Here is an 18,246-nt window from a genome sequence, read left to right on the forward strand (position 1 = left end):
GAGCAGAGGTGTCAAGCGTGACCACAGGCAGCCCACAATATTACTGACTGTGGTCTGAACAAGATTAAAATGTGATTTGGAAATATCTAACAAAATAAATGAAAAGATAATGAAACATAATGTTAATGTATAATTTTCTAGGTCAATATGTGGCTTACGGGTATCCTTATGTACAGTTTAGTGCCTCACCCTTGCCCCATTCATATTTGAGGTTGATACCACTGGTCTAGAGTACATTATGGCCTTCATTCTACCAAAGAAACCAGGGCTCAAAAAGAAAAGTTAAATGATTTTCTCAGTCACACAGGGAGGAAGAACCATGATTGGAACCTATGTCCTCTGATTAAAGATCCAAGACTCTTCGTTCTTCCATGTTGCCTCTTGTTTATGTAATCTAGGGCCCCAGAAATGTATTACAAGGTTATCCAGTGAAGCGGGTGAACAGTTTCCCCTTATACTATTTTCTCTCTCCTTTGCTTCTTCCCCTCTTCCCAAAACTATGTCCTCTGAATAAGGAGGACAAGGATACAGGAAACAGAACACATTAAAAGCAGTGACTGAAAAACTGAGACACTCTAAGCCAGGGGCTGAGGCCTGATAACGGCAATTCAACAGAAGCACATTTGTCAGATTGTTTTTCCCCCTCATTCTGCCTTCCAAATCCTTGGGTAGTGCTGACTCATGATGCTGACACCCTCTGAGGCTATATGCAGGGAGAATAGAGCTGGGTCACAGCTGAAAGCATATTGACAACTAGCCCTGGTGAATGTAGCTGAGATATATAAGAGGAAAATTCAAAAGGAGTTTCTGGCTTCCCAAGCTTCAAGGCAGGACTGACAAAAAAAAAAAAGGATTATCACAATTAAATGGTGCTTACTTGGTGGAGTCAACACCACTGGCCAGAATCAGCCAAGAGATACAGGGACAGAAACGGCTTTTGTCTTTGGCTGTCACTAATGTCCCAAGTTGGTGTCCACCGTTTTCATGCTTCCTTTACCCACTGTAGTCCACTCTTCCCAGCTTAGACAAAAGCCTGACACTGGGGCAACGGACAAAGCATGCAGAATGAGATGCACATTTTGGACATGGTTAATGTGGGAATTTATTTTGCTAGACTATGCATATGTGTTACAAAGGTTAATTTTTTCTGTTGTTTTTTTTTTCACTTGGGGGAGTGGAAAAAAGTGAAAATAAATGTTTGCTAATTAAAAAAAAAAACTAAATCGTTTTTAAAGGGAAAAATAAAGAATTTACCAACTCATTTACTTTGAGTCTCAGGTGATTCATAAGGATTGATATGATAGTTTTCTTGGGATTGTCTGAGTTTTTTGAAGGAAAAAAAGATCCTTTTTCTTATGGCATAAGAATGTAGTCAGTTAAGAGGTAGTTTGGGGACAGAAACCCTGGAAATATATCTACAGAGGCCACAGTTTGTTCCAAAGGCTGACCCCTGGCACCATCCATCAGAGGTAGAAGTCATAGCATCAAGGCAAACTGTGTTTTTCACCTAGCAATGATTCATTGCTTCATGATACTGTAATAGTGATCATTTACATGGCACTTGAACTTTGCAAGTGCTGTATTCCCAAACAATTCTGTGAGGTAGGGGCTATTATTATCCCTACTTGTTTGAGTGAGGCTGAGAGAGATCAAATGATTTGGTCCAGGGTGACATAGCTACTACGTGTCTAATGTGGGATTTGAACTGAAGTCTTCCTGGGTTCAACCAGCTCTCTTACCCACTTACCCATCAGGTTGCTTTGAGAGAAAGAGGTTAATGAAACTGCAAGAATCCATGTTGTGTGCTGGTGCTAGGTGGCACAGATAGAAAGCACTGCACCTGAGTTCAAATGTGCCCTCAGATACTTACTAGCTATGTGACCCTGGGCAAATCATTTAACCCCAATTGCCTCAAACAAAACATGATGCAAGTGATGGTAGACTATAATCACATTTTAATAAATTATCTTCATGGCTTTCTGTATGTGTTTGTCCTTCATTGCCGAAGAAGACCATCATGGCTTTCTATGACCAAAATAGAATATGTCACTCGGTGACCTGTCTGGTGACAACAAGTTTCTCCCTATTTAGCCAGGAATTATTCCATCAGAGGCCAATAACAAGGCTTAATTAAGGGAAAATGCTTGCCTACCTAAGAATGACGATGACAATCAAAAACCAAAGTCATTTTGTTTGGATTAGTCCTGCAAATTTGGAGGGCTCCTTTAGCTAAATGATTTTTTTATTTTTAGAAACACAGAGCTTCAGTATTTAAGAGTTAGAAGGGTTTTCAGCAGCCACCTAGTCAACACATATAGGAAGGGAATCCTCATAATAGTATAATTGAGAAGTGGTCACCCAGCCTACTTGAAAACCTCCAAGGAGGGTGAACCTGCCTTCACTGAAGGAAACCTATTTCACTTTGGTACAGCTCTAATTTTTGGAAGTTTTCCCTCATAGCTAGACTAAATTTGCCTCCTTGAACCTTCTGCCCACTACTCCTGATTCTGTCCTTTGGGGCAGAACAGAAGCAACCTAATCATCCGTTTCCTCATATGAAAAAGACTTTTTTTTTTTTTTTTTTACAGTTGGGCAGGGAAAAACATATATTTAGTATGGGTCAAAACATTCTTTTCCTTGTTCTTAATATCTGAGATGGTTATGGCATGTATTCAAAGGAGAACCATGGAGAGAACTGGAGATTTGGCACCAAGTATCTATGAGGAGAATCTAATGTTATTAATCTGGTAGGAGAAAAGGATGACCTGCTAATTATTTTCAAACGCAGGCAATGCAGGATAGTGGAAAAAGAACATGTGGCAAAAAAACTAGATTTAAATCATAGCTAATGGGATCACATTTTTATAGCTGGGAGAAACCATGGAGACCAAACTAGTCTGAACATCTCATTTTACAGATGAGAAAGAAAGACACACAGAGGCCAGGTGACCTGCCCAAGGTTACTGAGGTAGTAAGTAGCAGAGGTAGAATTCAAACCCAGGTCCTATTACTTCACCTCCAGCAGTATATAGGTTGTTATCTATGTGACCCTGGATAGCTCATCCCTTTCCCCCCCACCTCCCCAGGGACTTCTTACTTTCCTGGGCTTCTCAGTTTCCTTATTTTAAAATGAGCATATTAGACTAAATTTCTCAAGCTCCAAACAATTCTAAATTTTAGGACAACAACAAAGGCTATTATTCAGAAGACTGCAAGCCCATATTTGTGGGTGATCGTGATTCTTAATATTAAAAATAAGGAAAAAAGATGATACACATGGAAATGGGGATCACAAACCAGAACCTGAAAGAAAGAATGTGGGTTTTCACTACTATAAGTGGTGGATGGTTTCTACTTTGGTTAAATATAATAAATACATTTTCTACTGTGAACATAATTAAAAATTGAATTCCATTACTAAGGGAAAGTTTTACATCTCCTGTTTGGAAAGTAGGGAAAAAAAGAATTGACCTCTAAAGATCTGGGCTCAATCAGGTGTACTTATCACTATGGAAAGGGGAATGAGGACACAGCATATGGTGCTGAGTTATTTTTACTTGGTGAATTCCTGAAGAGGAGAAGATTCAGGAGCAGCAGCTTTTCTTTGGCAAGCCACACTGTCTCTGCCTTTGAGGAGTGCCACCCATCTAAGGGTGAGGTTGGGAGAAAATGACCCCTGATCTAATAGGTGTGTCATTAAGGAATTTTGCTTTTATTTTTTAGGAATCTGGAATTAAGTCTCAAAGCTAAAGAAGGAAGGGAAATTGGAATGACTTTTATATAAAAGCAAGTGACCTAAATATAGAGAAGAAAAGAGATGTAGTGGCAGGTGAAATAATAACAAAGTCAATAATATAATAGCACTTTAAGTTTTGCAAAGTGTTTCACAAATATTTTCTCAGTTCATCTTCACAACAATGGTCCGAGGGGCTATTCTCAGGCCACCTTTTTACATTTTAAGAAATTGAGGCAAACAGGTCAAATGATTTGTCCAGGTCACATAGCCAGTAAATGTTTGAGGAGGGATTTGAACACAGATCTTCCTGCCCCATGTTCTATTGGCTAAACCATCTAGTTGCTGGATTGGGAGTAAAGATCCTAATTCTGCTGTTTACAACTTGTGTGTAAATCAGACAAATTCCTTCACTTCTCAGGGCCCAAGTTTGATAGGATTATAGGTTTAGAGTTGAAATGGACCTAAGATGCCATCTAATCTGGTCACATTTTTTTTCTTTTTTTCTTTTTTTTTTTTTGTTTTTTGTTGTTGTTTTTTTAATGTAAATAAGCAGGTTAAGTGACTTTTGCAAGGCTATGGAGAGAGTGAAAGTCAGATGAGGGATTTGAGCCCAGGCTCTCTAACTCATTCACCACAGCACTTTCCATTGCACTTCCTCACCTGTTCAATAAAGAAATTGAACTAGATCTCCTCGAAGGTCCCTTCCGACTCACCATCATGATATCTAATGGCTACATCCATCCCCCAAATTCTACACCATTATATTGACAAGTATGACAACTTTCTCTGCCACAAAACAATATGGTGCAGTGGAAAGAATGCTGATCTTTAAGTCCGAAGGCCTGTGTTTGAATTCTGGTCTGTTATGAATAACCTTTTTTTTTTCCTTTTGCCAGTTGATTTAATCTCTCTGTACCTTATGTTCCTGATGTGGAAAATGTTCTCCAAAGAACATTAGCCCTAAATCTATGACCCTAGGTTCATATTCAGTCATTCTCAGTGATCATTAGTAGTCTCTAAAGACTGAACAAATAATAAGCTTTGTTCCATTTCTTTTGCCTTTCACTATTTACTTTTTATCCATATTCCAAATTTGGGGACAATTTAGAATGTGAAAGACATATAAATGCCACCTATTGCTTCAAACATGCTTCCAATCATGTTGTAAAAATTGAAATGTCTTTCTTTGTACAGAGAATCCTTAAGAGTGCCCTTTAGAAATTCAGCCTTCTCTCCTATCTCTCCCAACATACACAAAGAGCTTGGTTACTGCACTCCCCCCCAAGCAAAGATCATATGTGGGTGGTTGAAAGAGGCAGTGAGGTACTCAGGTATTCACATGATAAATATTCACTGAAGGAGGGGGAGGAAAAAAGCCAACAAGACAGGAACAGCCAGCTGTCATCTCAGAGATGAAGGGAAGAAGGTAGCTCAGCGGTAGTTGGGACAAAAGCCTTTTGCCAGAAGCAGAAATGCTTTGCAAGAGAAGGCTTGGACCAAAATGCTGCATATTGTGCCTGAGAATGCTATAACTGGGCTATCTTTAGGTATACTTCTAATTTTTTTCACCAATTAATTCATTCATGTCATTCTTCCTGCAGGTAGCTTTTTGAAAAAAATAACTGAGCTGGTTAGCGACTGACTTCTGTCACCCAGATGACATTGGACCGGTTAAGGAGCTAGCATGATGCTCTACTGTGCTAAGCTTGTCTGATGAACTCCCTGCGTACTTTTATTTTCAACAGGGATTGGTCATTGGATTTGTGTGAGTCAAATAGGGTCATTCATCACACTAGGCCCTGTTATATAATAAAAAGCCCTTTCCTTAGGGGAGAGGGAGTTGACTTGTAGTAAGGACTCACGTTGCTGAGTTATTTTACGCAGTGAATGTGAATGGTTTACTTCCCTAGGGTGATTCCTCTAAACAGGCCAATACCCAGGAGCACACGCAGTCCTTGGGGAGCCACACTTCTTATGACTCAGAAGAGGTTCAACCTCTGTAAAAAGTCATTTCTTAGATTGACTCCAGAGGTGAGTACCGTCTGCCATTCCAAACCAGCCATATTTTACTGCACCTCCTGACATTGTTACACAACATTTATTGAAAGCACATTTGATGGTAATGAAGTTTCTATTAACTATGATTAAATCTCATAAAGCACCTGAAGATAATTTAAGATGTGCAGAGGCAGAAAATGAAACATTCGGTTTAGTACATTAGGAAACGTAATTGATTAAATTATCTCATTTACAATAAGTGCTTTCATGAGCTACGCAGGGCACATATTTCCCCCAGTTTGTCATTACAGTTTGCTCACAGATCGCTTAAGACTTTACTTTTCTTTTTTAGACTTTCTACCAAATCGACGCCGGGTCCTCGTCCATCCTCCGGGTGCTGCACAAGACTCTGATGGATGCTTCCTGTCTGGTAGGGCTTTTCGAGGATCATGTGTTGGGCTATTTATAGGAACAGGTTGTTCCTCAATTATCTTCATAATTGACTTTGATTTTGCATCAGTGATAATTCACAGCATCTGAAGCCAAGGCCTGTTTCTATAGAGTGTCCATGGACCAGTACTCTTAACCCACTGTAGCTTCAAGAATGCTGCTTGATCCCTTGAGGAACATTTTGCAGTCACATCGTTTCTGTGCAGAAATTATTTTTAGAAAATCACAAATTAAAATAGTTTAAATGCCCCTGTTGCAATATCCAGCAATTATGTATGATGCTCAGGAGTGAGAACCCCAAGCGGAAACTAATTCAGCAGTCCCCAAGGACTAGGAATAGTTACTGTGGGGTTTATAGCTAAAAGTACAGATGTAACCAAATTAGAATGGCACAGGACACACAAACTAAGCATGAAATCCTTTTTCAAAACAAAACAAACACATTCCCTAAGTAACTCTCATGTTGGCTCCTGCACTGATGCTCATGATGTTTAATGTGCACCACACCTGCACCAGCAGATGGCATCTGTACTGTGCCCAGCAGGAAGTGAGCTGTCCCTTGCTCTGATGTTTGAGCAGAATGGATCTAAGCCTTGCTGCAGGGTCAAATGCTCACACTTCTCACACGAATGAAGGAACAAAACAGATGGCCGTTAGGGCAAAAAAAAAGAAAAAAAACACAAACAACCCAATAACAACCTTATCGCAACAGCTCAAAACTAAACTTATGTACATGTGACCTTGGGGAAGTCACTTACATTTTCCAGGCCTCAATATCCTCCCCTGTAAAATGACAGGGTTGGACTAGCTGAGTAGTAAGGCCCCTTCTAGTTCTAAAATTATGACCCTCTATTAAGTGCCACCAAAATTTGGTTTCCCCAAGAGAAGTAAGTTGGTTACAGTTGTCTTCTAGGAAGTATTCTCCAAGAAGTAATACCTTAGGATATGCTGTAAAGGAAAGAGTATTGGACTTAGAGCCTGGAGACCAGGGCATAATCCCATTTGTGACAATATCTGGATGACATGGAGCAAGTTTACTTATGTTCTCCGAGAATCAGTTTCCTCATTAGTAAAATGAAAGATATGGAAGAAATATTGAATAAGTTTCTTCCACCCTCAATAGTCTTATCTTTTATAAATATGATGGATATACTAGACCAATATCAAGCAATAAAGGAAAGTAAGGAAAAGCTTTCTTTGGCCTGCTTCCACATATCCATGTACCTCCACTCTCAGTATCCCCTCTCATCTCTTCTGGAGGTCATCCTTTTGACATCACCCCAAGGTCTCTCTCATACCTGTGGACCCATGGCCTTTTTTGAGAAGAGTATTGTTGATATAAACCAATAAGGAGGTATTTATATCCTTTCAGAGCTCTCTTGAAGACTGAAAATAATTAGAAGTTCAAAGAAACGGAAATCTTTAATGCTGAGATTTCAGGTCATAAAGGAAGATGTAACTGGGCAATTTATGTTTTCTTTCTGCTCTTATAATTATACTGCACAGAGAGAAACCAGTCCTGGGTTATCATGTCTAGTTCCACCTAAGGCCAAAGTCCACAAGCAGTCTAAGATACAGTGCTATTTCTATTATCCTTCTTTGAGTTCAGCTTAATTGCAGTGCAAAACTATGGGAACCAATCTTCTTAGTATACTACCCAATAATAATGATACTAACAACAACAATTATTCATATCTATTAATACACTTATTGTTTTAAAAATCAGTTGCCACCATCCCAGTATGGTAGATAGTATAATTATCTCCCTTTTACAAATCAGCAAACTGATGCTGATGAATGTCAAATACCAGTTATCTCTGCGTCATGCTGCTTACATTCTGGACATCAACCTTTTCCCTCCCACTCACTTGCCCCAATATCAACCCTGAACTCTGTTCTTGTTGCAGGATCTTTCCAGAAACCAGGCCTCCATGCCACTTGGCTTTCTCCTTACTATGTTTTCAATAATCAGACCATTAGCATCGTCCTTCAACTCTATCCCTCCCCCGACCCTGCCACAAAAGTGGAACTACCACCTGGGTTTCCTGTGTCTGATATGGAAGATTTTACCTGACCTAGATTGGGACTGGACTGATTGCACTTCCCAGCCATCACCAGGCCGTACACATACCCTCACCTCCCACCCATTGTCTCCTTCCATTCCAGTGCAAAATCCTTAGGGGTAGCTTGCTGGTCTTTTTCTCATTGATGTTCAGCTTAGTGTAGGCATTGGACATAGTTTTAAATAATTGTTCTTTCTAACTAGACAAGTTACTTACCATGAGTAACCCAGCTAATGTCTAAGCTACGATTCAAATTCAAGACTTTTGATTCCAAAGTTAATATTCTTGTACTCCCACCCCATGAGTTTACTACTTTCTTCCTCCAGCAAACCTTAGGACTTGGTTCACTGACAGCACCTCTTTGTCTGAATCTAGCTTCCAAACTACCTCCACAACAGGTGATTTTTTCCCTTTCTTGGAAATAGCACACAACTCATCTTTTTTAGGTGTTTTTCAGATTTTACTATTTAACACTAAAAAATACAAAGGAGTAGGTTGGAAAGAAGGCAAATAACCATAAAGGAAAAATTTATAGATTTATAAAAGTCTCAACAGTCAAGCCTGCTCCTCCATACACATGTACCAAGAACTAAGGTTCAATCTTTCATCATCTCTAGTATTTTCTTTACTGAGCCCTTTCTCTTAAATCTTACTTCTGAATCTGCAGGCTGATACCAATGTTTAATGAACTAAATGTTATACCTCAGGTTTCTAGCTAATGTCATTTCAATCTGGAAAGTTTTGTAAATATCTTAACATATAAAGAATCTATTTTCCTAACTCTTGGTCCAAATACAAAAGGCACTTCTCTTCCCTCTCTTTCTAACCCTGCTGAGAAAATTCTTCTCCTATGTTTCTGTCATGTTAGGATTATACAGTAACTTACCTTTCCTAGAGGGCAGCTAGGTGGTGCAGTGGATAGAGCACCAGTGAAGGAGTCAGGAGAACCTGAATTCAAATCTCACCTCAGACACTGGACACTCACTAGCTGTGTGACCTTGGGCAAGTCACTTAACCCCAGTTGCCTCATCCTGGGTCATCTCCAGTCATCCTGATGAATATCTGGTCACTGGATTCAGATGGCTCTGGAGGAGAAGTGAGGCTGGTGACCTGCACAGCCCTCCCTCACTCAAAACAAAGTCAAGTGCAAGTCATGTCATCATTTCTCTGATGGCATGGTCTTCTTCAGCAACAAAGGACAAACACATACCTCTCCTAGACTTATTTCCCATGGTACTTTTGGAAGTCCTATCCTCCCTCTTTCCCTGTCTCTATTGATGAGAAAGCCCATATCAGAACTGGCCTCCAAAGATGTCTTTTTCTGAACTTTAGCCTGCAAGAAGCATATTCATTTTCCTTTCTCAACCAGTGATCCAACTCCACTGTTACTTTGGCCCATGCTTTTTGGTCTAACTGGTTAGTCTGAAGCAGATTCCTTAGATATATTTCAGTAGCTTATTTTATGATGAAATCATCTCCTTCACTTATTTCTGTAAACTTAGGATCAAGATATCCTGGTTCAATTCTCTCATTTTACTCTCGGAAGATCATTTGGTTTGATATCACAAAACTAGGTCTTTGTGATCTCTTCGCCTCGCCTCAGTCTTCCCCATGATGCTCCCAATACTGTATCTCTTCCAAGACTGAATTTCTTTCTGTTCAACTCCTGTGCACCTTGACGAAATTCCCCTTGGTCTCACCTCTGGTACATTGAGACAACTGGTATACCCTTGAGTCAACAAAAGTTGATACCTGCTCCTAAATTAGATGAACGTCCAACCCCCTCTTTCCTCTTAGAGGGCTGAATTGATGCTTCCTTCTTCAGGGGACAATGACAAAAACTAGTCACATAATGATAAGATTTTTACAAAATCAGGGAATGACTACATGAGGTCAAGTGACAAAGATACCACCATAATTCCTCCCCTCTCCTCCACGAGGAAGCAAGCCTGTGAATTAGGATCTCACATCATCACAGCATCTCTAAGATTGTTAGAGTACAGTCTTTTCTCTTGTTATAGGGGGAGACTCCTTTACCCATTTATCATGGATACACTGAGAAACCAGACTTCAGCCACATTTCTGGGGCTCTTCCTCCTTTTCCACTCAATCTCAAAGAATGAAAGGCTTGTTATCTGTCAGTTGTAAGAGACTGTTTTTATGAAAATCCACCACCAAATATTTGTTAATTTCAGAGCTACAAGTCAGAGATATAAGCAACGAGAATCCCAGGTGGCAACTGACAAGAAATAGATTTTGAAGTAGCTAGAAGCAGGGAGAAGGATTTACTTTTATCATTGAGGGGCTGGAAGTGGAGTGAGAGAGAGGAGAGTGTCTTTATTTTCAATTTAAAACCACCAATATGCAAGAGCAAGTCACATAGGGCCCTACGCCTTTCATACAACCTTCAATTTTGCTCAGCTCCTACACAGATAACAACAGTGAGGCAGCAAATATGAAAATAAATTATATTCACAAGAAGAAAAACAACTTACTTTGGGGTTTTATTTCATGAAGAGGTTTTTTATCTAAAGGAAAGAAAGAGAGAGAAAGAAAGTTGCACTTAATAAATTTATATGGAGCAGATATATTTCCTACATCACTTCTGTCTAACTCTATAAATGAAACATTTTCTCCTTGTTTGCAGAAAATGTGAATTATGTTGTTCATGGTTTTATTTTACTTATCTTAAATTTTTTTTCATTTCTTCCTCCTCTAAAATTTCTTCCTGGGCAATTCATTTCCTTGCTCCACTCCCATTTCCCAAGCCCAGCTTCGCCCCGAGGAATATTGGGGTTTCTCTGTTATATTTCTGAATGCTTACCAGTGTGCTACTAGCAGTGGGCTTGCTGATTTTTATATGCAGTGAGATAGCTATCTGCTCAGGTAAAGGATATCATTTCACTCTAGATGATGATATAAGTAAGGAGCAAATGAATACATATTTAAAGGAATCCTGCAGTGGTCTATAGTAATCACTAAGAGGAAAAAAAAAGACTTCAAAATCACGCACGCATATAAATTTGCTGGAGCAAACAGGTGTGCATACATTTGAACTCTGATTTTGTTTTTATTTAGTTTTTAAAGAATTCCTAGTATTCCATATTCCCAATAGCTATTACTTGTCAATATCTATACTGTCTTTCTCAGTAAGAAATCATACCATTTCATGAGCACTTGTGAACATGTTGCTTGGGGATGAGGGTAAAACAAAGGTTCTTTCCTTTGGCAAGGCAATTAGGTGGCACTACAATGCACAGAGGGCCGGGTCTGAAGTCAGGAAGACACATTTTCCTGAGTTCAAATCTAGCTTCAGACATTTACAAGCTATGCGACCCTGGGCAAGTTCCTTAACTCTGTTTGCCTCAGTTTCCTCATCTGCTAAATGAGTTGGAGAAAGAAATGGCAAAATACTGCGGTATCTTTGCCAAGAAAATCACAGTTAGGGTCACAAAAAGTCAGACATGAATACAACAACAACTGTCATTTGGTATTATAGTTGGGACTTGCTAGCCAAAATGCAGGCTAAATTCAATTCTCAAACTCTTTATCCCACCCCCAAACCATTTTAAAGCTCTTAAAAGCAGGAAAAGTCTATTTCAATTCCATACAATTCAATAAACATTAATTAAACACTTCCCATTTCCAAAAGAAGCAGTGTGGTAGAGAATAGTGGATAGAGAAACAGTCTCAGAATCAGAAAGAACCATGTTCCATTCTGAACTCTGACTTCTATTGGTTTTGTGACTGTGGAAGTCTCACATATCTTTCTGATGTTCTAGGACTAGGACTTATAGCACCTTCTGTGGTATGAGGAGTTTTTTCTTCCTGGGAATTCTCTGTACCAGTGAAATTATAGTTTAGTCCCTATCCTACTGGGAGAGAGGGAAGTAGGAGAAAGATACAGCTCCTATCTGTAGTGAGTTTACTATTAATACAATTGACTACCCCAGCAGATTAATGTTAAACTTTTCTTTTTTAAAGAAACATTAATAATAGTGACTTGCCACTGTCCTTTGAACTTTTGCCTAGTTGCTGTCTTATCAGAATAATTATTTCTCCCCATATTCTCATCCCTACCTAATTAAGGACTATCTCTTCATAGTCCTTGTCCTTCTATGTCTACTTGTCCCATTGTGCCCTATGGAACCCCTACTTCTTTATTAATCATTGTCCTTCTATCTTAGATTTCTTCATCACATACTCTTTCCATCTACTGACACTCATGCAAATCTGACTCTCTCTGGAAGGTTCCATATCCCAGGTCACCCTTTCCACTACCAAATTCTTTTCTTCACTATTATTTTATGCCTCCAGACTTATAAAACCCAAAGGAGATTAGAACCAGTGGGTAGAAGTTACAGGGAAGAAATTTCTGTTCAATATAAAGGGAAAAAAAAAAAACTTCCTAGCAATTTAGAACTATCCAACAAATGCAATAAGCTGTGATGTGAGACAGTGAGTTCATTATAATTGAGAATATTTGAAAAAGAGACTAAAGCAATATGTGTCAGAAAAGTTGCAGAAAGGATACCTGAATGTTGTGGAAGGTTCCATCTCTGATAGCCTACGCATGTACCTATTCTAATTTGTAGTGTATCTATCTCACAGTCTCTATCTGGAGCCTGCATAATCACATCTGAGAGGTAATTGTCAGACTTTTACTGTGAACATTTATTTACACCTCAGAAATCTGAAAATGCTATAAATCAGAGTTTGGTTTATTGTTTTTTTGATTGTCTAGACATAAGAAACTGATGGAGAAAATGCCAATAATGCTGCTGAAACTTAAAAGTGTGCCATATGTACTTTTTTTCTTTTTTGGAGAATCAGCTGTTAAATATTTACTAGCACACTCTTCTCTGCAAGGGACTTTGGAGATCATTTGTCCCAACCCTGTAATGTGTAGAGAAAAAAAAAAACTGTCAGGTGATTCAACCAAGGTCATAAAGGGTGAATGATTAAGTTAGTATTTCAATCCAGGTTTTCTGACTCTAAATCCAGTGTTCTAGTTATTTACCTTGTTGTCCAGCTCTGTGATTTCTTTTCCCTTAGACCCTGTGATATTAGACTATCAAGGTGGGGTTTACTCCTAACTTCAAAGAGTTCCACAGTAGTATAGGGACCTTGGAAGGTCACCTTAGGTAGCTCCCTCCCTCCCTTTGCCTGAAGATAAGCCTCACAGGACAAGACCCTGTCATTTTGGATTAAGTTCTGTATAGAGACAAGCATGGCCCTAGACACATGTGGGAGTTTCATACATTTTGACTGAATGACTGCTCCTAGAGAGATATGAACATTTATCTTTTAAGACCTCCAGGGAAGGAGATTCTATATGATAATCTATCCCCTCCTTTAATAATTCTTTTGTTGGGAAGTCCTTCTGCACATTCAAGATGTACATATTTTTTTGATAATGAAGGACCAAGGATTTTTGGTTGCTGCCTGTTATTTTTTCCCCAAACACTCTCCTTTACATGATAGACCTAGGTAAAATCTGATGCCCTAAGCCACAGAAGCTTCCTGGGGAGATAGCTCCCTCCAAGAACCAAGCAGTTCCAGTCTTCACATTCCACAAATATCTTTTTTTCTTCCTTTTTGACATGATCAATGTGGAACTTTGCTTTACTTGACTCTAGATGTCTGTAATAATGGTTTGGTTTTTCTTTTGTTTTCAATTGTGGGTTGTTGAAGAGAAGGAAGAAGGGTTTTTTTGACGATCAAAAAATAAAATTTAATGTAAGATAATTTAAATTCATTAGAAAATAAGAATCTACCACATGCAAAGAAATACACAAAACACTGGAGAGATAAAAATGAAAAATGATGCCTATGCTTTGCCCTCAGATGAGCTTGTCCTCTGAGAGACAGAGATAGACACAGAGAAAGAGAGATACAAGAAAAATGACAGAGAGATGGCATATATACAAAGAAAGATTTAAAAAGTAAAATATGATAGGGAAAAGTAGAAGTTTAGGCAAAATGCTGAGAACGTAGAGAAGAGTGAGACCACTTTCATCCAGGATTGGTCAGGGGAGAGTTCACAAAAGAACTGATATCTGAATTGGCCCGTAAGAGAAAGGAGGGAATTGAATAGATAAGTTGAGGACAAGGAGGGCAATTTCTTCAAGCCATGGGGAATGATATGAGCAAAGGCATGGAGATGAAAAAGGACAGGAAACCAGGACCAGAAAGAGGTTTGGTGGCTGAAAAATCAGCTACATAAAAGGAAATAGTGTGAGACACGGTTAAATAGGGGACTTGAAAGCAGATTTTGGAGGACACTGAATACCAGCTTCCAATCAGTAGTTCAATGTCTGTTGAGTTGGCAATAGTGAGCCACTGGGTTATTACATTTTTTTTAGGATTGTCAATCAGTCAATATTTAGTAAGTACTTGCTATGTGCCAGGTAATGTGGCAAGCACTGAGGAGATCACGAAAAGTAAAAGGTAGTTCCTGTCCTCAAGAAGATTACAATCTAATGGGGAAGGCAACATACAGACAACTATATACAATCAAGTTATATACAGAATAAAAAGGAAATATTCAACAGAAGGAAGCCAAGCTAGTAATGAATTAAGATTTCTCAGGCAGCAGCAACGCAGAAGTTATGTAAACCAGCTACAGGAAGAAAATTGGTTGTTAGAATATTCAGATTAAGATGAAAGTTTGAACTAGAGTGATTACAGGGATAGAAACTAGAGGCCAAACACGCAAGATGTTGTGAAAGCAGAATTAGGGAAACTTGGTAACTAGTTGGACATATTGGATGAGGAAAACAGAAGAGTTTACTCCAAGCCTATAAGCCTTGGAAGATGGAGAGACCATTGTCAAATAAAAAGAAGTTATGTCAAAGGCCAAGACTTCTCTTAAATGCATTTCTTTCCTTAAGGGATTTTCTTCTTACTGCAGTCTGAATTTCAGTTATCTCTCAACCCCAACCTAAAGATCCTGGCCTTCTTGGTCTCTTTTCCTTCTTGGATCTCATTTCAGAGACCAACCATACCCTGCTCATTTCCTCCCAACCCTCACTGATACTTGTTTCCTCTTTCCCTTGTTCCTTGCTGCCTCACTCTCCATGTCCCAAGAATAGACATTTTATTCATAAGCCAAATGAATAATATTCCAACATATCAAAAATAGGGCTAAAGGTCAATAAAAAGTGATTATTAAATAAAATTGAATAGTATAGACTGGATGGTATCCAAAGTTAACTAAGCTTAAAATTCCATAATGATTTTTCAGCTCCTTGATTCCCTAGGCCTTTTGTATATTCCTGGCAGTACACTGCTTCCCTTTCTGGTCTGAACATGAGGATGGAATTTTCTTTAACTGATCCTACTTCAAACTTCAGTAGACCCACCTGGGTATACTCTGGATTCAGCTTAATTATTTATTCCACAATCCTAGGTTCACTCTCAGCAAATCGGCAACCCTTCTGATCGCTGGTGGAGTTTTAGTGTTCCATTTATGCTCCTACTTAATCTCTAGCTAACCAGGTATCTTTCATAATTCTACTCTAAGGGAAAAGAAACAGATAATACATGAAATAACAGTTCATCCTCATCACCCAGAAAGGAAAAGACTCATTTATTCCAATACCTAACAAACCTCCAGACTCACAGAAAATATGCTACTGTCCTCACATTTCCTTCAACAAAATTTATACATTTTTTTTTTAACTACATCTGTGATTTCATTGTTATAAGGAGGTCTCCAGGGAAGATCTGCACTTTTTCTACAACTCAAAGAGTCTCAAAGAATGGCTTGGGACATTGAGAAACTAAATGACTTGCCCAGAGTTATAGAACCAGGATCACACCGATGTGGGGACTTGAACCCAGGTCTTCCTAACTCTGAGAGAAGCCCTCTTGTCAATACCCTGTACTGCCCCTCCTAATATATATGAACTAGGTTTTAAATACAGTCAGAGGAGTTAATCTTTTCCATAAAATCATGGTAGACTTTTTATATATTTTTATTTTTTCAAAATGAAATATCATTTGATAAAATGAATAGCTGCCACCTAATCTATTTGAGGTCAAATTGTAATACAGTAGATTTGAAAGAAAAGCATACTTTCATTCTCCTCATTGCATAAACTCATCCTCGTGCAACCCACACTATTACTTCCTGATGTCTGCATTCCGATCCACTAGAAATGCATACAATTGTTCACTCACATTTCTGGACCATTTTACAATCTACACAGTGTTTCATGCACAACAAATCTGTAGTAAGTGTTATAAATACTAGCCTCTCCACTTTACAGATGAGAAAATTGAGTCTTATAGTGTTTAAGTGACTTGCAAGTGACTTGCCCAAGGCAATAAGTGTGAGATTAGGTACTTAAATTCAGGTCAAGTTCAAGTATAGTACTGTGAAATTAGTCTGCTTGTCCCAAAGAGCTTTTCTAAAGATCATTTTTTAAAAATTTCTTTTACTATTATCAGGAAGCATTTGACATGAGCAAAGCATGTATGGCAGACTGATAACTGGAAAGGTTAGGGCATGAAATGAGATGTGTTGGAAAGCAGCATGAGGTTTGCTAAATACCTGTTCAGAGCTGGGGCTAAAAGTCAACAACCTCTCCTTTTCTATTGGCACTGGTGTTGTAGCAATACAAGCCTGCTTTTAAAAACAAGGAATGTGAACACTCTCGTAGAGAGAGAGAGAAAGACAGTGACAGGGACACAGAGACATAGAGACAAGGACATACAGACAGAGAGATAGAGATAGAAATAAAGAGAGAAACAGCCAGAGAAAATGACAAATGCAGAGAGACAGAAATGGAGACAGAGGTTAGAGACTGACACAGAAACAAATATATGGTGGGGGATTGGGGATGGAGGGAATCATTCCCACCTTAACAGCAGTACCTGACAAAGGTTGTGGCAAAATTAAAATTAAAGGGCTGTACTTGGCAATTTGGGGCAGCTAGATGGAGCAGTAGATAGAGTGCCAGGCTTGGAGTTAGAAAGACTCATCTTCCTGAGTTCAAATCTGACCTCAGACACTAGCTGTGTGATTCTGGGCAAGTCACTTACCCCTGTTTGCCTCAGTTTCCTCTTCTGTAAAATGAGCTAGAGAAGGAAATGGCAACCTACTCTAGTATCTTAAACCCCGAACGGGACCACAAAAATTCAGACACAACTAACATGACTAAACAACAATAATTACTTGGCAAATTCAGGAGTCACCACAGGTCCTAAATTCTGTGATGAACAATTAATAACTTGGAGATTAAACATATACTTGGCAGGGAGTGTAGGGGATTTTCATGCAGGTTAACACACAAAGGTCTATAGTAATATCCATAGAAAAAGTGGTTGGTGTAGTCACAATCGCAACAGCAGTAGCAGTGGGAATGGTGGAAGGGAGACTCTAATTCCAGAAAGCACTAGACATGAAAAATGCAATAACATCCTAAAGATGGAGTGGATAATATATTAACATGAAGGAGATGATTTGCTTCTGATTTAGATGTCATTCCTAAATCTATATGAAGACACACTGCTGACTTAGGATCAAGAGTGGCCACCATGCATCAGTACCCTAGAAATGAGACTGTGGGAACCATTTGAGCACAAGGCACATCTGGACAGACACTCACTGATGCCTCTCCCTTGGATGCCAAGGAAGTAGCTCTGCATTTCTTTTCTTTCCTTGGTCTCCATTATAGAAGCCTAAAGACCTTTCCTTTAAATGTAGGGAAAATCTGTTTCTTAAAAGTAGGCTTATCTTTCTTAGTTTCTTTGAAATGTTTAGTGTATCTTTACATATACTTGTTAATCAAAGATTTTCTTTGTTATTGTTGCTAGTTTTGGGTGTAATTTCTACGTATGCAGTTGAAAGAAGATGACTGAAGGGAATCCTATCTGGAAAGAGAAAATAAAAGATTAATTTATTAGAGAGAGACAGATTGAAAACTTGGATTTTTTAAAAAGCACTGACTCTGATTGGGGGCTCATTTCTAAAATAATAGGCAATTGGTCACA

At 38.8% G+C, this 18,246-nt stretch overlaps 1 protein-coding gene across 3 annotated transcripts in view; it reads right to left on the reverse strand.

Annotated features, from left to right (window-relative positions):
- UNC5D (unc-5 netrin receptor D) overlaps nucleotides 1-18,246 on the reverse strand; it is an 804,024-nt gene that overhangs the window by 108,776 nt on the left and 677,002 nt on the right. The window contains exon 8 of one of the 3 annotated variants that reach the window (XM_072635218.1): nucleotides 10,743-10,775. The exons of the other annotated variants lie outside the window; for them this stretch is intronic. Coding sequence (XP_072491319.1) covers nucleotides 10,743-10,775 — 33 coding nt within the window. The remainder of the gene's footprint in view (nucleotides 1-10,742; nucleotides 10,776-18,246) is intronic. 3 annotated transcript variants of the gene reach the window in all.

Source organism: Notamacropus eugenii, chromosome 1 (genome assembly GCF_028372415.1).
Source record: "Notamacropus eugenii isolate mMacEug1 chromosome 1, mMacEug1.pri_v2, whole genome shotgun sequence".
NCBI classification, from domain to species: domain Eukaryota; kingdom Metazoa; phylum Chordata; class Mammalia; order Diprotodontia; family Macropodidae; genus Notamacropus; species Notamacropus eugenii.